The 21,685-nt window shown below is 43.2% G+C and overlaps 1 protein-coding gene across 5 annotated transcripts in view; it reads right to left on the reverse strand.

The window, feature by feature from the left end:
- Positions 1-21,685, reverse strand: part of RNF157 (ring finger protein 157) — a 66,240-nt gene that overhangs the window by 38,841 nt on the left and 5,714 nt on the right. For 4 of the 5 annotated variants that reach the window (XM_074320777.2, XM_019745566.3, XM_019745567.3 and 1 more), the window contains exon 2: positions 10,994-11,112. In XM_074320777.2, coding sequence (XP_074176878.1) covers positions 10,994-11,112 — 119 coding nt within the window. Of the gene's footprint in view, positions 1-678; positions 778-10,993; positions 11,113-21,685 lie in introns of those variants that run through there. The other variant, XM_019745568.3, reaches the window with a different exon arrangement.

Consider the following 21,685-nt stretch of genomic DNA (forward strand, 5'->3'; position numbering starts at 1 on the left):
GGCTATATTCGTGCACGGAACACCTGCGCAATGAGAATGAACAAACTGTCGCTATGATGCAACACGGAGAACATCTCATAGACATTCTGAGTGACAAGAGCCAGACAGAGATGGGCACATACGCCACGGTTCCACTTACATCCAGTTCAAACCAGAAGAGAAACCAGGACCGTGGTTACCTTGGGTTACGAGTAGTGCTTGGAAGGGGGCCCAGGGGGAGCTTCTTGGAGGCTAGCCACGTTCTTTGTCCTGATCTGGATGCTGGTCACTGAGGTGTGTTCACTTTGTGAAAATCACCTGCGTGTGTATGATCTGTTGCCTTCTGGTACGGCTGTTATACTTCAATAAACGTAATTTTTAAAAAGGAAAAGCCAGCCCTATATAAATGGGTCTAGAATGACCTCCAAGGTATACTATTCAATTAAAAAGGGCATTCGTGTATACGGGATGTGGAATGATGTACCCCACCTCTGCCCCTCACCAGGCCCGTTCCTGTCCCCTAGCTGCTGAGAACGTTGGCCACACACAGCCCATCCATTGCTGCTCCTTCTCCAGGAAGGAGGAACGAGAGTCCCTTGGTCTGTGACAGTGCCCCCTGATTCCTCCTTCATCACACCCCACAGGACAGCCAACAGCCAGCGATTCATGGACGGGGCATACCAGAGGCCGCCCCCTTACCTCAACACGGAGTGACTCTGGTACCAGGTGTACTGCAAAGCTTTCCTGAGGGACCAGGTTGAGGCGAGTCTCTGCCACAAGCATGTCATTGCTTAGTTTTGCTCCCCTGCCCCGTGTGGCTTCTGTAATCGCCTTCTCCGGAGAGCATTCCTTCAACAAATAGCTTTCATAAAGATCTCCAACTCAGTTTTGCTTCCAGAGAGCCTGACCTAAACCACGTGGTACCAGAAGTTGCCTAAGGAAGTGGATTCTGCGGGTGGAATTTGGAAGTAGGTCACCCACCAGCCAGTTGGCAATGAGGACCCGTCACTGGGTGTGGTCCCTGGAGTGCTATGTTAACGTGACATGTGGCAAGGCATACTCTGGATGGCTTACCGTCTCTGGTACAGGAGGTACAGGGGAAATGGTTATCATCAGGACTGTGGAATTGGGTGGGTGTTATGAAGAGTTTATTGAAAATGGAAAAAGACAGTTTCAGATACAGCCATCAACCATTTAAAGCCAAGTATGACAGCCAGCCTCCTTTGGCAACATTTTAAAGACACTCATTTCCTGCAGGCACAGGACCTAATTGTAAGGAGTGGCAGAACTCAAAAGAAGTCTGAACTCTTAGCCCAAGCAAGTCTACCAAGCCAAAGCCAGGCCCTGTTGGGGGAGGAGGCAACTCTAAGGCTTCAGATGGGGACATCTGTGCACATTTACCCAAGAACCACGAGCCCCGATTCCCGGGGTCTGCAAAGTAGCAAACGCCCTCTACCTGTAAGATAGAGGCACCCCCCACACACACACTTGAAAACTACACAGCGGTTTTAAACAAGACAAGTACTTACAAGACAATGCCTGCCCTACAAAGGACCTGCCCCCATCTTCCCTCCTGGCTGCCAGATCAAAATTGGGGTCAAATCTCTGTATCACTCAACCGGGGCCTGCTGGGCCTGCTAAGAGGGGAGGGGGTTATTATGCCAAAGATGCCATGGGACCAGGCTAACACATGCACTGGCAGGAACTGGAAGTGTGTGTGAAGTCCATCCTGAGGGTGCTGGATCAAGGGGCGTGGAATACAAAGTGGGAGGAGGAAGAGCCTGTTGCTATGGGGACATGCTCTCATGACACAGAATTAACACCTTGGCAAGGGCCCTGGGTCTAATATGTGTTAGGGGAGGGGACCTCTTGGGAGCCTGGATTCCAGGGCTAAATGATTCCAGAACTGGCACAGCAGTCTTTGGAAGAGCAAACGGCTTAGAGGAGAAAGCACGCTCGAATGGGTCTGCCTCATAAAACGGGAGAACCCACCAGCTCGCTATGTCCTTTGGGAGGGACCGGAAGACACTCTGACGACCAAAGCCCAGACTCTGCCTCTTCTACTGGTCACCAATGGGGATTCCGCCTCCGGAACCACGGCCCTCCTTGCTATTCCTACTGCTCCCTGACATCTGACTTCCGTCAGGTCCCATTCGGACAACTGGTTGCTCTTTATCTGTTCTCGGCCCTCTAGTTCATCTCCCAACTGTCCTTTGAGTGAGCTTTCAAGACGTGTATTACATGACTCCCAGTTTCAACCCCATCAACGGTTCCCCATGCCGACAGGATACAAACCCAAGGCTCGCGGGAAGGCATACAAGACCCCGTGGTCTCGGCCTGGCTCCGCAGCCTACGTCCCCCTCAGTCCCCTCTGGACCCTACACTTTGGTTATGCTGACTCACCTGTAGTGCACAGACCTCACCTTGGCTAGATGCCTGTGGCCTGGCTCCGGTCGGCTCCTCCGACCTGCTGTGTTTCCCGGCTGAAGGGGCTTCAGGCAGGGATTACGTGTTGTCTGTCTTTGAATCCCTAGTGTTTCACTTTATCCTGGAGTATCACAGGTGTTCAATAACAGGTTAAATGAAGGAAGGAATGACAGTGAGTCAATCGATCAATGATTTGTGTAATGGGAACAGGGGAAGAGATCAACAGTGGGCACGGCCTAACGATCATTGAAGAAAACTGTCTTCTCAATGCATACGGAAACCAAGTTATGGGAAGAACAGAGGAGAAGAAACGATTTCCTTCTCCTAGGGCAGTTTTACAATCCGAATTGGTTTTGAAATGCTTATCTAGAGAAGGTAACCTGCGAGGCTAACAGCTACTAAAAACTGTTCATTCATCTCCAACCAAGTTTCTTCCCCAGAGACTCTTCTTCCTTTCCCATAATGTTAGGTTACATTGTAATCCCTTTCCATCACTTTAATCCAAAAGGGCAAACCCAGAAGCCTGCATGCCAGACAGATACGACCATGATCCCTGTCTCACACCGCAAAGCACTGTGGTAGCTGGCATGCACAACGAACGTCCTACCTCCCTAACCTCAGCCAACGAGACAGCTTTAGCTAAGGAAAGAAGCAAACTCAGTTGCCATTTTTTGCATTAAAAAAATAAATAAAGAAAGATCTAGGCAGTAGTTTCAAACTCTCTTCCCCAAGATACTTAACTACAAAGGAAAAGATGGTCGCTCAGCCATGGAGACACCCACAGTGAATTATATCTCCATAAAGCTGCCATTCAACAAAGTCACCCAGGTGTGACCAGAGTGGGCACACGACAACGTCTCGTGCTGGTGTGTTCCCTCTTGATCTGGGTGTGGTTACAAGGGTATTTGTTTACAGTTTCTTTAAAATGGAGAGATATGGTTTATATATTTATATATAAATATTTCACAATTCACAATTAAAAAGTGAAACGAAAACAAAACAATAGAAAGTAAATTAAAAGCAGCTGTTTCTTGTTTTCCAAAAAGAAAGTTGAGGCGTGAGGAGTGAACATAACAACTGATTTGAGTTCTTCTGGAGCACCCCTTCTCGTCACGGGTGCCTCAGTCTGGGAAGGGTAGCTACGCTCGGTGACACGGTTCACAGTCCTCTGTCCCACTGTCACCTGCTCACACACTGGCCCCCCATCCACCTGCTGATCCATCTACTACGAAACCCAGCTCCATAAAGCAGAGGTCTCGGGGTGGAGAACTCCTAGAACAGAAGCCACATAAAAATCCCCTTATATGGCCAGTAGCAAATGCTCACACCCGACTAGCTTTTCAAAGTTGTCTTTTTTATGCTATAACTTATTTTCCAAAGGTGTAGTTAACTTTACAATTACTGTGAAGTCTCATATTTTATGCTTTTATCTACCTAACAACAACAACAAAAATCTATCCTACCGTTCACATAAAAGTAACCAGCTTTTTCACGGTATCTCTGGAATCAAGAAAAAGTTAACACTAACTCTTGAATCAAGCCTATAATTTGGTTACTTGGAAATATGACTATTATGTTACCCGCACACTGCAAAATAGCCTTTGTTTGTAAACTCAGTATGTAATCACTAAGTGGCATGAAGCAACTTTCCCTAGAAGAAGGAATTTGAAATAATTTCTTCATCTTTATTAAGGTTACAAAGTAACATAAATGGAATAAGGTTTTTTTGGGGTTTTTTGGGAAAGAATAAAAAACAAGCTAAATTTCCAAACTGAAGAACTAAAGTAAGTGCATTGGTATACTTTTCTAAAACGGAATGATCACTGCTTCCTTAGCCCGATGTATGCCTTAAAACCCGAGTAACACCCATGTCACAGCAGCATTGTTCATTACAGCAAGAGGTGGAAACAACCCAAGCGTCCACCATGGACGAATGAGAAACAAAACGTGGTCCATCCAGACAATGGAGTATCACTCAGGATTCAAAAGGAAGGAAAATCTGACATTCTCACGTGTGCGACAACATGGATACACCTTGATGACTTGATGCTCAGTGAAATAGCCAGACTTAAAAAGACAAATATTGTAAGATTCCACATATATGAGGAACTTCGAGTAGCCAAATTCATAGAGGCAGAAAGTAAAAGGGTGCTTGCCAGGGCCTTGGGGAAAGGACAACGGGGAATTAATGTTCGATGGGTACAGAGTTTCAGTTTGACAAGATGAAAAGAGTTCTGGGAATGGGTTGCACAGCAAAGCAAGTGTACTTACTACTACCAAACTGTACACTTGAAATGGTTAAGATGGTAAATTCTAGGTTATATGCATGATGTCTCCATTTAACTAAAAACTCTGAAGGTAAAAGAAAAGGTTGAGGGGCGGCCGGTTGGCTCAGTTGGTTAGAGCGCTTGCTCTTAACAACAAGGTTGCCGGTTCGATTCCCGCATGGGACGGTGGGCTGCACCCACTGCAACTAGATTGAAAACAGCAACTGGACTTGGAGCTGATGGGCCCTGGAGAAACACACGGTTCCCCAATACAAAAAAATTTTTTTTGTAAAAGAAAAAAGAAAAGGTTGAGAAGACCACTTACTGAACCAAGCTGGGCGACCACCTCTGGGAGAGCCTAGCAGTAGGGAGATGTGTATTATAAGAATGCTATGTTTTTAAATCCGTAAGTAAAACTGTCTGTAATGCCCTAAGGCATTTAAAAAGTATGAATATTCATTCCCGTGTTTAGCTCTTTCATAGTCTGGGTTTCCTTTTTCTCTCAGGTTGTTGAAAAGCAGGCCACATCCGTAGGAAGCCACGGTTGCGAGAGGATGGAGCTACCTGGCTCTATTTCTTACCGTGCTTATTCTAATATTTTGGTCATTTTCCACAAGCCCCCAGCTACTTCCCAGCCCCCCCGGCGGGTCACATGCTTTCTGTAGTTCACGGGGAAAAAAAATTAAACTCATTATTTTATGAACTTCCTTAATTTTCCTCCTTCTATACCTTCTCCTAGACCTATTTCCTTCCTCTGCTTAGCAGCAGTCCCTTCTCTATTTGTTAAGAAAATTAAAATGCGTTTAATTGTATTGGAATAGCTATGCACAGTGTCAGATGGGTAGTAGACTTGTTGGGATTATCATTTTGTGAGGGGTGTAAAAAATGTCTAATCATTATGTTATTTTGTACCCCCAAAACTAATTTAAAAATTTTAAAATAATGCAAAAATGTGTTTAATTAAAAAATGAAAATGAAAAACGTGTTCACTGGGGAAAATTCAAACAACAAGAATATGTACCCCCAAGAGTTACTCCTACGACAGGTTAAAATGTGATGTCCTCTTATGTATTTTTGTGCACCTCTAAATACAAATACACAAGCACAGACATATGCAGTTAGTTTGATCAGAAATGAAATCAGACTCTACATGATACGGAGTGCCAAAAAAATGTATACACATTTTAAGAAAGGAAAAAATGATTAAAATATATATACTCAATATATACCGATACCAAAAGATGAATACAAGTCACGTTTGACTTCTGCAAAGACAAGAGGTGCTCAAAGTGGTTCCCATCAGCGTCCAGACACTTCCAATTATGGCGAACTGCTGCTTGAGCAATGTTGACCAAAGTGTCCACTTGCGTACATTTCTTTGCCCCCCCCCCCCCCCCCCGTATATAGCATCATGCTTTTTGCAGTAAATGATGTGGTACTGGCCACAGGATACAGATCTACCTAAGTTTTGGCTGAATACCAGTTCCTAGGATAGACACACTGTAATTTATTTAACGATTCCCTCCCAACGAGCAGAAAACCCACACATCTGGTGTCGAAAGTAAATGAGTGTCGCAGCAGAACGTTAGCGTGGAGGAGACACGCAACATGCATTTGTGCATTGTTGGACTTCCTCATGTCGCTTGTTCATTCCGCCTTGAGGACCCTCCTCCCTATCTCCGCCTAGGAAATCCTGCCCATCCCTCCAAGCTCAAGGGCTCATCTCTCAGAATGGGTGCCCAGCCTCTCCCATAGAACTCACCACAATCCATCAGTCGGGGGCAATCTGCCTACCCCCACACTGCAAGCGCCTCAGGGCCAAAGCTTCTCATCAGTGCGTTCCCAATAGCACAGTGTACGACTCATAAACATTTGATTCACAGAACGAATGAACAGCACGACGACGGACACAAAGCTCTCTCTGTGCAAAACTCTACTTCGCAAGTGGATATGCAGTCAATTTCCTTAAAATCACTCGCTCTCCCTGCACACATGTGAATAAAAGGTTTCAATGTACAGAAACTGGGTTTAAGTACAACTTCTAGGCCTACTTCTCTTAGAGGAAAGAGAAAAGCCCTCCTGTGTGCAGCTTGGTTCTGAAGGCCAGCTGTGCAGCCCTGGCTGCAGAGAGCTCGAGGAGGGAGCAATGTGTCGGTGGGGCCCAGCGACGGGACACACAAGGTGATGCAGTGTTAGGATGTGACTAAAACTCCACTACTTTCCTCCAGAGAGAAGAAATCTGAACTTGGGGAGAGTCAAAGTATCACTTGATTCTTTGACAATCCAAGTTCACCGAGCCTCGAAATAGCTTTGAGTTTTAGCATTCATTTACCTACAAAACAAGATCTGACGCAATAAAGGAGTGAAAACTCAGCCCCAGCTCTCCCATCACTCTGGAAGGGAACGGGTGGTCTCCATTCGACATTTAATAACTGGGAGGTACAAACACAGTGGTCATGGCTCCCCCACACAGGGACCAGAGCAGGAAGGCCTGCAGAAGTCCTGGTCACCACTTAGAGCAGTTACTGAAAAACCAGTGACTATTCTCTCCCCCCAAGAACTCTCAGTAGCTGCAGATATAGCCAACCTCAAGGGTTAGTGGGTATAGCTAACACCGCGCCAGGCTTTTCCATCCAGCAGTGTCATGGCATTTTTCAAGCATTATATTCCTCTGAAGTCAGAACTATCTCCACGTTCCAACTGGGTAATTTGAGAACCTGACCAATAGATTCCCCAAGGTTGCAAAGAGTTTAATGGTAAGACGTAAAAAAAAAAAAAAATTGAAATCTTGACTCCATCCTCTCTTCAACCATCTCTGTGTGTACACATACTCTAGGTTTTTGAATGTGACCCTTAAGTCTTGACAATAAATGTGACTCTCAGGGATTGATTATCTAGCTCAGTAGTGCTGCAGTAAGAACTACAGGTGGAATAATAGCTCCATCGAATGATTCCGATCATTCAGAAATGCCAGGAAATACCACAAGTCCCAGAGGCCAGGAAGTCTATGGCGTTTCTATTTTACATAACAATTTATTTCAACATATTCCACCCCCATCTTCATTCTCTCTGGGAAGCAGAGCTGCTGGATGGCTTTAAAAGGCTGTTCTCAGGCAGCCGGATGGCTCAGTTGGTTAGAGCACGAGCTCTCAACAACAAGGTTGCCGGTTCAATTCCTGCATGGGATGGTGGGCTGTGCCCCCTGCAACTAAAGACTGAAAATGACGACTGGGCTTGGAGCTGAGCTGCGCCCTCCACAACTAGATTGAAGGACGACAACTTGGAGCTGATGGGCCCTGGAGAAACACACTGTTCCCCAATATTCCCCAATAAAAAAAAAAGAAAAAAAAAAGGCTGTTCTGTTTGCCCTGCAACTTGACGCTCATTTACTGATACCGGAGACATGTTACTAGAGAGTAGAAGTCACTTCGGCAGAACTCAAGCTGCGAGTCCACCTCCAATCACTGGGCCTTCCCCTAACAAGCGTGATGGGCGATGATGGCAAAGGCAGAGGTCAGACCCACAGATGGAATTACACACCAAGAGCACTGTCTCAAGAGGGACGCCAAGAGAACATGTCGTCGCCACTCCGTCTACTTTTAGACATCGCTCCGACTCTGACGAACTGCACTTGGTCTGCTCAGACAGAGCCACAGCCAGGACGTGGGCCAGTTCCGGAGCCCACCTGCCCTGACAGCAGAAATGGCTCTGGAGCTGGACGTTTGAGGTCAAATTCTGATTCAATCACTGAGGGCTCTGCAATCTTTAAGTTCTTCGTGCCTCCTGTTCCTCACCTGTCACATGAGAACCGTCCTCTTTAGGGTGTCGAGGACAAAAATGAGATAACACGTCTGAAGAGCTTAGAACACCTAGCCAGGCAAACAGTGAGTGTTCGGTACATGTCAGCTATTATTATTATTATTAAATAACACATGGGGAGAGAACAGGGAAACGTACTACATTCGTTCTGCCTACTCTGTTTCTATCTACCTATTTGAAATCACTTTGATTCGCTTTCTTAACATGAAATTATGTCTTTTGAAAACATCTGCTCTGTACAACGTGAAGCCTATGTAACGATTACTACATAAAAAAACAACAAAAAGGCCAATGTTGATGCTCCTTTGGGAAAAAGCTTCCAGCTCAAGGTCAAGGCTGCTGTCCAGAGCTTCAGGAAGAGCTCATTCACAGGCTCACAGAGAGATGTAAACACAGCAATTAAATTGGGAAAGTTTGTCAGCCAGCAGAAACCTCAAAATGAAACCTAAAGAAGCACTGACCCGTTTAAAAATCATCTTTATGGCCTGAGAAGGTCAAAGGTAAAAACAAAACTGAAAAACCAACCAAACAAACAAACAAAAAACTATTCTAACACCAGAGAAAAGAAAAAAGAAAGGAAGAAACTGATGTAAATGGAAGTCCATGGAAGAAGAAAGGACCATTTCCAAGTGTGAGCTGCCCTCTGTGCGTGAGGAAAAAATCTTACCTGGCTCTGTCACAGAAAAAAGATCTTTCTACTCTAATTGCTAAGGTCGTCATAGCAAAACCAAAGAGCAGGCATTTGACAAGTATTATCTGGCATAACGTAATTTGAAGCAGAAAGGAACTGGTATTTTGAAAAGTTGGCAAAGAATTAGAAGAGGGTCACTACAGAGAGAAAAGAAAACAAGACACCTAACAACAACAAAATTGTTTTTTAATAATTAAAGCTCAAGATGGAAGACATCACCAGATTAATCTTCCTGGGGAAAAAACAAACGAAAAAACCCAACCAATTTCTCCAGGTCACTTATCTGCCTAAAACTGTCAATATTCCCCATAGCCAATAGAAGAAAGTCAAAACCTCTCGAGGGAAGGGAGCCCCCACCTACCTTTCCAATTGTTTTTCACCATCAGGAAATGTCCACTCCCGTCAGACTGGTTTCCTTGTTTGTTCCAGAGAGGAAAAAACCATGCTCATTTCAGCTTTGTATCCCCAGCGCCTAGCACAGTACCTGGTACATGGTATTTGCTCTCAGTAAGTGCTGGCTGATTCAACAAAAACGGGAGTGCTTTTAGGCCTGCGCTTCACTCCTAGAAAGCCCTTTTCCCACCCGGCTGGTGAAAACCCAGCCATTCTCCAAAGCCTCAACGAATGCCCCCCCACCTCTTCTAACTCCAGCAACGAGGTATTCCGCCCTCGCCATTCCCCAATCCCAGTCTCAGTTTGTACAGAATCCAATGACTTCAAACTTTATTGCTGTTTAAACATTTCCTGTGCATATGTTTTGTCTGCCCCACTAAACTGAGAACTTCTAGAGGAAGGCATGATATTTTGAAGCAACGAGAAGCAGTGGAAAGAAAGGTCATTGATGTGTGGCCTGGCAGACCTAGCTACGTGACTTTGGGAAATTTTTATATAAAAGGCTTATTAGAACAGTGCCTGGCACGCAGTATGTACGCTGTAAATGCTCACTATTACCACGCTACATCTCTTAGAACCTCAGTTCTCTCACTTACAAAATGGGATTAATAATAAATTCTCCAAGAAAAGAAAGAAACCGAAAAAAAGAAAACAAAACAAAAATACAAAAAGAATAATAAATCCTCTGTCAGGTGGGTATTTATGAAGAATAGGAATAAAGTCTGAAAGGTCTCTAGGACCTTCCTTAGCACACAGTAGCCAATCAAGAGCCACATGGCAGCTCTTATTACAAAGCCTCATGCTGGGTGCAGAGAAAATGTCCCGTAAAAGTTTATGGAATGAGTTGAATGAACTGAGAAAGACATAGTCTAATATCAACTCACATATCAAGGGAAACTTTCCAGCCATTCATTCAACAAATCTTTATTAAGGGCTATCATTACAGATCAGGCTTTGTTCTAGGTGCAGGAGAGCAACAGTAAAAATAGTCCTTGCCCTATGAAATTTACATTCCAGAGGGGAAGGCAGTTAACAAACAGAGGGCGAGACAGAGAAATAAACGCTTATATGGTGCAAGGTGCTATGAAGCAGAAAAAAGAGCAAGAGAGGGCAAACTGCAGGGCTGGGAAAGGGCTGTCTGCAGAGGTGGCATTTAGGCGGAGACCCGAATCACTGAGAGATCAGGATTTTGTGAGATGCCCTCACCCTCGGGCAGACCCTGGTAGCCTTTCCACAGCTCAGCCTCTAGTGCCAGGAGACACAGCTCCACCAGCAAGGGGGCTGTCTGGCTGCCACGGCCCCTCTCAACTCAGACCAAGCCACCAACGCTGCTGAACTAGCAATTACAAATGTATTTGTATGACTGTTTGAAGTGGTCACTTAGCCCCGTGTGGAAGTAAACAGATTGCACCCATACCGCCACTGGTCTGTTCCCCAGGAAGTTCAGGTCGCTGTTCTCTCCAAACAGGTAACCTTCAGGATGAGTGGAGTCGAACTTCTCTCCTCCCATGATGAAGTGGCTGGCGAAATAGCTTCCTAGAGAGAGAAAGATGGAACGGAGACCAGTTAAACTAAGCCTAGTGAAAGTGCCGATTTGGAAAAACGTTAGTCCTTGAAACAAATAATTAGGACAATTTCTCACCCCAGGAGAGCTTTCTTCTCTTGATGTGGGACAACGGCACAAAATAAGTAAAATCATAACAGTGAGAACCCAAGATGCCAAACATGAAATAGATCACTGTTTTCCTCTGCACATTCTTCATCAAATCTTTACTGTGATCTGCCTAATACCACCAGTCAAGACACGAGAGGCCCCACAATGCACAGTAATAAATATATGCATGTATTTTGTTCCTGATTTTCTTTCTTTAAACTTTAAGTGGTTATTCTCTGTCCTACGTGTGTTCAGGAATCTTAACCACAAGTATCAGCATGTGTACACACACACATACAATTCTCTGCCTAGATTTTCATAAGCCAGCTCGTAGCTACACACAGAAGTCTCAGCACCACTGATACCACGTGTATGCCTCCATAACCCCCTACGATGAAGGCTCTTCATTTTTCATATTTGCTTCAAAATGATTAATAGGAAAATACAAATGTAAATAATGCAGCTGTCTCTGACTTTACCTACCAATTACCACACAGATTATGGAGTTCAATTGGATAACCGTTGAGAGTTATGAAAGAAAGACACGCGCGTACACACGCCCACCCTCAGTGTCTCAAATTCAGTAACAGTGCTAACGGCCAAGGTTGCGGGGACACCAGTCATGGCAGGCCCTCAGCCCCACACTACAATAACTAGATGCAATCAGCAGTCAAGGTCAGAATTCCCACCAGCCTCATCCAGACAGACCGAGGAACTGCTCCAGGATGCGATGACACTGATAAGTCACCAGAGGAGGCTCAGGTAATACTGCCAATTCCACCTGGGAATACTTTCCAACGTTGACAATTAAACGAATCACTCCACCCAAATTCCTACAATCTGACTCTGCCTTGAAGGTAAGCTGTGCACAGTGGGCTCACACTGTAACATACCTTATTACTCTCACACAGTCCCATTCTTGGGTTAATAAAAACAACTTGTGGCGAATGGCTTCTTTATGTCTTACAGAGTGAGGATGCAGATTAAACTCCCTACATCGTTTCAATTTTTGTTGAAGGTTTATGGCAAACTCAAAAAAAAAAAAAAAAAAAAAGAGAGATTCAGCACTTCCAGCCTGTGACGAAGCCATAGGAAGGAAGACAGAGAAGAAAATTCTAACAAAAAAACTGAGCCAAATATTCAATTTTGGATTTTCCACACATAGAACTCTAGTCTAGAAATACTTCTCAAACAAAACAACGCGGATAACATCACTCACTACAAAGTGAGGCAATTCTTTAATTAAACAACAAGCAAGAAAAGAATTGCAAATAACTGCAGCCAAAATCAATGCTATCAGAAGAATTCGACAGTTACCCATCAAAACTTAAAAACACAACGAGCAGCCATCTGCAGTGATACAACTGTGCAATTCGTCATTTAGGAAAGCTTAATTATCAATTATTTACATCCAGCACTTACTAGCCTTATTTTCCAAGTGTATAATTTATAGAGAGGGGAGGTGCCTACATGCCTTGAATAGCAACAGCCATCTCAAATAATGTAAGTCATTTACTGTGGGCCCTTAGTAAATTTTCTATGCATTAAAAATTACAGATTTATTATACATTAGGTGAAATTCAAAAAGTTAAAGACTTTACATTGCTGGATGGCTTGCCCAAGCCATGAATCAAGAATAGGAAGAAGCAGGTATGGTGTCTGGAGTTGTACAGGTTGAGTCCAGTGGGACACAGTGAGTAGTCAGGTGATGGATGTGGGGACAATGAAATCCACCGAGAGTCAGCTCACAGGATCCTAGCAAGAGAAGACCACTAATGGCTTGGGGGGCTAACGGGTTAAGAAGCTGACAGGATTCTATTGGAAATGCTCCCTTTTTTGCCATAATATTAAAAGTAATTACCAAGAAAGCAGTGTAGAGTTAATTGTAGTTTTGCCTCGCATTAAAAATCCAGAGCACAAATATAAAAAGACTAAAATTCGGGTCAATATTCACAGATGAGAAAAGGATTTTTCATTTCGGTAGAAGGGTCAATGCCAAGTCCCTTTGTAAAGCTGATCTCCCTTGGTGCACTTAAAGTACGAAGGCCTCATCGGCTAAAAGGAAAAATAAACTTAACCAAAATTCTGCTTTTCCTCTCTTGGAAATGGAGCCCTCCTATAACTTGCCCCAATTAGACTACCGTGTTTCCCCGAAAATAAGACCTAGCTGGACAATCAGTTCTAAAGCGTCTTTTGGAGCAAAAATTAATGTAAGACCCGGCATTATATTATATTATATTATATTATATTATATTATATTATATTATATTATATTAATTATATGACTGAGTCTTATAGTAAAATAAGACTGGGTCTTATATTAATTTTTGCTCCAAAAGACGCATCAGAGCTGATGGTCTGGCTCGGTCTTATTTCCGGGAAGCACGGCAGTGACAAAGAGTGAATCCACCCTCTGCAGCCCAGGTACAGCTGTCTGGAGGGACAAATCAGTGGAGTCTCGCACGGCTACCACGTCAGCAGACACTAACACCAAACACACTAACAGCCCCAGAGAAAAATGCCTTTTGGGCAGTTTGTGCACATTCTTACTACTTAGCGTGAACTGCGCTCTAACATCAGAAATGGCAGGGCAAAAAGAACTCCCCTAAAATACTTTCTTTGCCTACTTGCTAATAGGAAAAGACATACATGATGAGTAGATAAAGTGCAAGTTCTCCATTATTCGCCATAATTTCTTAACCAAAACTCATATTCAGGATTCTTTGGGGGTTTTAAGAAGACACATCTTGTGGCGATTATTTTGCAAGACATACAGATATCAAATCATCAGCTTGTACACCTTAAGCTTACACAGTGTATATGTCAATTAGATCTCAATAAAGTGGGAAAAAAGGGAAGACACATCATACACACATCTCCAAAATTATATTTAACACATAAGGTATGAGTGGGAGGGAGAAGGGGAAATTCGTGTTTAATGGGTATAGATTTTCAGTTTTGCAAGAAAAAAAATTCTAGTGATCTTAACACTACTGAACTGTACACTTAAAAAGTTAAGATTTTGGGGGCTGGCCCAGTGGCTCAGGCGGTTAGAGCTCCATGCTCCTAACTCCGAAGGCTGCCGGTTCGAGTCCCACATGGGCCAGTGGGCTCTCAACCACAAGGTTGCCAGTTTGATTCCTCGACTCCCCCAAGGGATGGTGGGCTGTGCCCCCTGCAACTAGAAACGGCAACTGGACCTGGAGCTGAGCTGCGCCCTCCACAACTAAGACTGAAAGGACAATTTGACTTGGAAAAAAGGCCTGGAAGTACACACTGTTCCCCAATAAAGTCCTGTTCCCCTTCCCCAATTAAAAAAAAAAAAAAGTTAAGATTTAATGTTATGTGTTTTTTTTTACCACAGTGAAAATAAATATCAAGGAAAAATCTCTATAAAGTATGGCCCAGAATGACCAACACAAATACGAGTTTGATATTCAGGAATGAGCAAAAAAAGATGAAAGGAATTAAGAAATTCAAATTGCCAGTTATAAAAACAGTCACGGGGATGTAAAGTACAGCACAGGGAATATAGTCAATAATACTGTAATAACTATGGATGGTGTTGGCTGGGTATTAGACTTATCAGGGAGGATCACTTCTTAAGGTAAATAAATGTCTAATCATTATGTTGTATACCTGCAATTAATATAATATTAGATTGTATAACATACTTTGAGCTCTAGGTCACAAATAGAAAAAGAAAAGTAAAAACAAAAAATTTTTTTAACATCTCTGACCATTCAACTCGATTCTAATGCTACAGCACTGCTTTGGTTATTCACGTTTTTATTTATTTAAAAAATTACCCAATGCATGTCTTTTGCAAAAAAAACTGAATACATAGACGTATGTAATTTAAAAAGTGATAACCCAACTCTAGTCCATGAGAAGTAACTCCACTATTCACAACTGATGTGTGGTCTTCCAGATTTTTCTATACATATGTCAGCATACATATTCAGGCTTTCTATTTTGCTTTGTCTTTCCACTTAACTGGGAAGTTACGCACACTGATCTGCAAGTTGTTTGTTTTGCCTGATGTACTGAAGGCATCTTTCCACATCTGTACTTGTGGTCTGACCTCATCGTCCTCACTGACTACAGGAGAAGCTCGTATGCAGGGCTTACTCCATACCCGCCCTGAACTGCACTCCACAGGCTCTTCCGCACAACAACCCTGTAAGGTAGATGTTATTAAACTTTTCATTTTACAGAAGAGGAAATAAATGCACAGAGAATTTAAGTAATTTGTCCAAGGTCACACAGCTGAGAAGAGGCAGCATCAGGCCCCAAAGCCAGTGATTTTTATGCCAGAGCCTGTGTGTGCCATTGACGATCACACTACATTCCCCCTGAGGGCCCTGACTCACTGATTGATTGGTTGATTGATTTTTGCCATTTGATTGTTTCTACATCTGGAACATGTCCTTGCAGACTGTGTAGGTAAGGGTTTAAGCTCCCCTCCCCAAATCGGAAACTTTACTAGCACCATTTCCTGAATATTCCATTTGCCCTGCTAATGTGAAATGCTATTTTTATGCCTAGATCCGGACTCTGTTCTATTCTGAAGCAGTACAGTGGAGTTTAACAACTGTTGCTTTGCAGTATTCAGAGCAAGGCACACATCAATGGATCCAAACCTTCCCACATTCCCAAGTCCCCAGCCCGGACCCCTCTACCCACCTTCCTTCTACTTTGTGGCGCTCCCTCAAAACCCTCCTCCATCACAAAAGTTTCAGCCCCTTATGGCTTCCGTGTATTCCCATCCACATATTCTTCAGGCTCAAGAAGGTATTCCTCCTTTCCCCACTCCAAGGTTACATTCTTCACCTGAGTTCCCATTCCCAATTGCCTCTACCTCCTAGAGAGCTCATCAACAACCATCCTTTTTCTCAAAATTTCTGTTCCTCTCTCTTCAGTGGCATCTTACCTGCTTCATTCTATAAGCATATTCTCCATCCCCAACTTAAAAAACAAATACGAAAAACAGTTCCATCTCCCACAACTTAATATCCACCCACTCGCCTGCCATCCATCCGTCCGTCCATCCGTGCATCCATCCATCCATCTTCTGTCTGCTCCCATTCCACATCCTCAGATCTTTACAACAGTCTCCATCACTCTACGGAAGCTTCTCTGGAACACCAACCAGGCCGTCAGTCTTTTCTCACACCTCATCCACCTTAGGAACGCTCAGCAGACTTCAGTGCTCATTTGTGAGGCTCTTTTTTCCTTGGCTTCCGAAACCTCTCACAGTTCTGAGTCTCTCCCCACCTTTCACTTGCTGCACTTTTTCGCCCAGGCCATAAACACGGATGTGTCTGAGAGTTCAATCCTCTCTTTAGTCTCTCTCTCTCTCCCCTCCTCCCCCAGCCATAGAATCAAAGCAAAAGCCTTGACTTAAAACAGAGCTGGATTTGATCTTGATGTTGCCATCTACCAGCGGTGAGACCTAGAACAAATTAATTTTTTTGAGCTTTGATTTCTTTATTTGCAAAATGGAGGTAATAATACCCCTTTCAAAGGATTGTTGTTGGGATCAAGGCGTGTGCAGCTGGCTGGGCCCCGTGGGCAATTAATATACATTGGCTTCTCCTTCTCAGTCTCAACTCCCAAACCTTTGTCTCGGCTCTTTCTTTGGAATTTCAGTCCAAATCTTTAACCGCCTGCCCTATCTTTTCACCTAGATAGCCCGTTTTTGCTTGAAACGCCATGAATAACCTTTTCCTCTGGAGGAAGGTGGAATAAAGAGCCTGTCATCTTAAGCAACGGCACCAGAACTCCTCTATGCGAAGGCATACTCTTTTTTTGGAATACACCTTAATAAGCTACACAGATTTGGAAAGTCACACCAAGGGCGCTGTGGTTGCCTGCTGATGGAGCTCAAACTGCTTTGTAACTTGGTTTTCTTCCCAGATGGAAGAGTGACTCGAAGAGTCAAAGAAAGGAGAGGTAGGAGGGAAGAGACACTGAGCCAGAGAAAGGCTGGGGTTGGTGAGCTTAGGAGCCAGTGCAACTCCTACCTGCAGTGCAGCTCAGGCTAACGACGCTTATTTCTTTAGTTGTGTTTCTACGATGTAAGCCCCAACTTCACCACCCTCCTCAAGTCTCTAGTAGAACCTACAATTTGAATACATCATGGGAATGGAAAGTGAAGAATGGCCTGATGTCACATCTGTAGGAGGGCAAAGACAGACAGCTGGTGCTCAGGAGTCCACATGGTCACAGCCCGGGTCAGCTGGGAACCCACCGAAACCTGGCCGGGCTCATGAGAAGTCTATACTCTGCGATTCTGAAGACGAGGTAGATTTCTAATTTGCCTCCATCCTCAGGAGCAGGAAAGCCCCAGCTGACCTTTGGGACTAGCTGTAAAAGCAGTTTCTGCCCCCGATTCCCAATTCTGTCAATGGCGCCTCATTTCTCTGGTCACCCAAGCTGAAAATGTCAGAGCCATGAAAGCTATGGAAACCCTGAACGTGTGCTTTGTGCAAAGTATCCTCATCCAGACCTAGCCTTTTCCAGTTCGATTCCAGGAGGCTATCAGGTAATAATAGTTCCCTAGCAAACCTCTGCGTGTCCAGGCCTCTCCCCCCCCAACCTATACCTCCGAGAGAAATTTTTCTCAGGACACGGTTCAGTTCCTCTCAGTCTGACTGCTCCCACCTCCCAAATGTTACTTCTCACTACCTCTCTAGAACTCACCTACTCACCATTCTCTAAGTCCACCGAGAACACTGGCCATTACTGCTGGACTGTCCGCACTGCACTATCCGAGAGTCCTGCCTTCAGACGCATTTGCTCCCAAGAACCCTACCCTTCGTGATCCAGCTCTTCTCTCTCTTTTATTCAATTGGCACAAACCCCTCTGCACTGCTTTTTTTTCAAACAGCTTTATTGAGGTATAATATACATAGCACAGAATTCATCCACTGCACACTTCAATGATTCGGGTTACTACCAACACCATCCAGTTGAAAACATTCCCCCCCCCAAAATGTTCCCTCATGTCTGTTTACAGCTAATTCTCACTCCCATCCCAGCCTTAGGCAAACGGTGCTCTGCTTTCTATCTGTGTAAAGTTGCCTTTTCTGGCCATTTCATATAAATGGACTCCGACTAGTCTTCCACTCCGCTTTTCACTTAGCGTGAGGTTTCTGACGCTCATTCACGTTGTGTGACATGCAGTTCATCCCCCTGAATTACTGACTAGCACTTCATTGCATAAATCCTCCTCATTTTGTTCATCCACTCCCCCGCTGATGGACATCTGGGTTGTTTCCAGTTTTCTGACTATTAGGAGCAGCGCTGCTATGGACACTGGCACAGGCCTCTGTGGGCACGCGCGTCTTCTTTTCTTTTGGATAGATTCACAGAAGTGGAACTGTTGGATCATAAGATAAATTTGTTCATCTTTTCAAGAAACTGCCAAACTCTTTTCCAAAGTGGCTGTACCATTTTACATTCCCATCAGCAACACGTAAGGATCACAACTGCTCTGCATCTCACCAACACTTGATGTTGTCTTTGTATTTGAGCCATCCTAGTGGTTGTGAAGTATTAATTCATTGTGGTTGTAATTGTATCTCCCTAACTTTTTCCATGTGCTTATTACTCATTCTTACATCTTCTTTGGTGATATGTCTAGTCAACTCTTTTGTCCATCTTTAAATTGGGTTGTTTGTCTTCTTAATATTGTAAAAGTTCTTGATATTCTGAATATAAGTTCCTTACCTACGTGATCTGCAAATATTTTCTTTCAGAGGTGGCTTGTCTTTTCATCTTAATATTATTATTGTCTTTGGAAGCAGCAACTTTTTCAATTTTGAAGAAATCCAATTTATCAGTTCTTTCTTTTATGGATTACGCTTTTGGTATTGTATCAAAGAACTCTGCCCAATTTGAATCAAATATTTTATCTCATATCTTCTTTTAGTGGTTTTATGGTTTTAGCTTTTGTGTGGAGGTCTATGGTCCATTTTTAAAAGAGCTTTATTGAGATGTAATTCACATACCATAGTAGCACCTATTGAAAGTATACAATCCAAAGGTATTTTAGTATATTCACAGAGTTATGCAACTATTCACCACTATCTAATTTTAGAACATTTTCATTACCCTAAAAAGAAACCCATTGGCAGTCACTCCTCATTTCCTCCCCCCCCCCAGCCAGTGGCAATCACTAATCTACTTTATATTTCTATGGATTTGTCTCTTCCGGACATTTCTTATAAATGGGATTATACAATATAGGGCCTTTTGCATCTGGTTTCTTTCACTTAGCATTAATACAAGGTTCATCCATGTGGTAGCCAATATCAATACTTCATCCCTTTTTATTGCCAAAGAATATTCCATTGTATGGATTTACTACATTTCACTTATTAGTTGTTTAATTCATCAAGTGATGGACATTTGAGTTATTTCCACCTTTTAGCTATTGTGAAGAACGCTGCTATGAATACATATTTGTGTATACGTTTTGGTGTGAATTTTTTTCCATTTTTCTAGGTCGTCTGCATGTCCATATAAATTTTAAGATGAGCTGTTCAATTTCTTCAAAAAAGTCTGTTGGGATTTTTATAGGAATGTACTCAATCTTTAGGTCGGTTTGGAGAACACCGGCATTTTGACAATATTGAGTCTTCCAATCCATGAACATAAAATGTCTATTTAGTTGGATCTTTTTAAACTTTCTTAAAGCATCAATCTTGGCAATATTTTAGAATTTTCACTGTACAAGTCTTATACTTCTTATGTTAAATTTATTCCTATGAATTTTATTCTTTTTCATGTTATGGGAATGGAATTGTTTTCAGATTACTGCTTCTATACAAAAGGACACTTGATTTTTATATGTTTTCTTGTATCTGCGACCTTCCTAACTCGTTTATTAGTTCTATTAGGTTTTTTGCATGGAATTCTTGGTGTTTTCTTTTCTTTTCTTTTAGATTTCATGTTTCATATCCCGTAAGCTATTTTGATTTTCACCAACTATTTAAAAATGTAAACATCACCTTAAAGTCATACAAACAAGGTGGCGGATGAGACAGTTTGGCAACCCCGTTTCCAGGGATTTTAACAAAAACTTATTACACAATTCCAGGAGACGTCTAGATTTCTCTAGAACTTGGTCCTAATGATAGCTGATAAAGAAGCTCAGATAATACTTTGCTTCCAATTGTGTTAGTCTCTTTTTATTCTTTTGGTAATCTCTTCCAGAGTTCGCTACTACCGTTTGCAGGTGATGAAACGTCTAAGGAATCCACTTCAAATGTTGGCTGTGAGCATGGTCTTTCTCTTCACTTCAACTCCGAATTAAGACTTCTTTGGTCCTTGTTTTTATATTCCAGTCCTAGAAGTAGTTTTCACTGTAGAAATTATCTGCAGACAGTCTTACACTTTATAGTAGTGGTCTACCAGGCCCTAGCGTCTCCAGGAACGCTACACAGGATGGATTTAAACACGTATTAAACTGGGCTGGCCGGGTAGCTCAGTTGGTTAGAGCGCAGTGCTCTTAACAACAAGGTTGTCGGTTCGATCCCCACATGGGCCCCTGTGGGCGGCACCCTCCACAACTAGATTGAAACAACTACTTGACTTGGAGCTGATGGGCCCTGGAAAAACACACTTAAAAAAAAATTTAAATAAATAAATAAGTATTAAACTCAGAGGCATTCTCTCCAATGAGTTTAAATGTATTTTGTTTTCAGACAATCTACACGACGTTTTTCTTAAAAACAACGCTTCCGCTTCAAGTAAATGAAGGTCAAGATAAGTGCAGAGCTCAAGGTGACATCAGTCCCGTCTGTCCTAGTCCTGGAGTGTGGATGTAAAGCAGCAGCCAGTTATGATGACAGGTGATGGATCCCAATGGTCAACTGTGTTAGCATTTTTCCATTTCTAAACCATCCATAAGGAGAATCATATGGGGGTCACACCGCCCTCATGGTGGTCCAGCAGAGCAGCCAGGCCATCTGGATTCATGTTTTCACCAATTAAAAACTGGTAGTTTTTTTTTTTGTTTTTTTTTACCTTTTTATTTATTTTAAGTGTTTTTCTTTTCAGGACCCATCAGCTCCAAGTCAAGTAGTTGTTTCAATCTAGTTGTGGAGGGTGCAGCTCACAGTGGCCCATGTGGGGATCGAACCAGCAACCTTGTTAAGAGCACCGCACTCTAACCAACTGAGCTAACCGGCTGCCCCAGAACTGGTAGTTTTTGAAATTAGGAAGGATGTGCTAGATTTGCTCTGTAGCCCCTGGTCTCTGTTCTTCAAGTTTCCCTTGATTGATTTCATGTCATCCTCAATGTACTTCTTGTAGGCTTCTTCTGTGAAGCGGGTGTCCTGCAAATGATGGTTCATGACAATAACACCAGTGACTCCCCTCAGGGCCTGCTGGGGAGGCACTTCCACCAGTGAGCGAGTCATCAGTGCCCCCCTCTGTCTTCCTGAC

Source organism: Rhinolophus sinicus, chromosome 12 (assembly GCF_057876585.1).
Source record: "Rhinolophus sinicus isolate RSI-liver-muscle chromosome 12, RSI-T2T, whole genome shotgun sequence".
In the NCBI taxonomy this organism is placed as follows: Eukaryota; Metazoa; Chordata; class Mammalia; order Chiroptera; family Rhinolophidae; genus Rhinolophus; species Rhinolophus sinicus.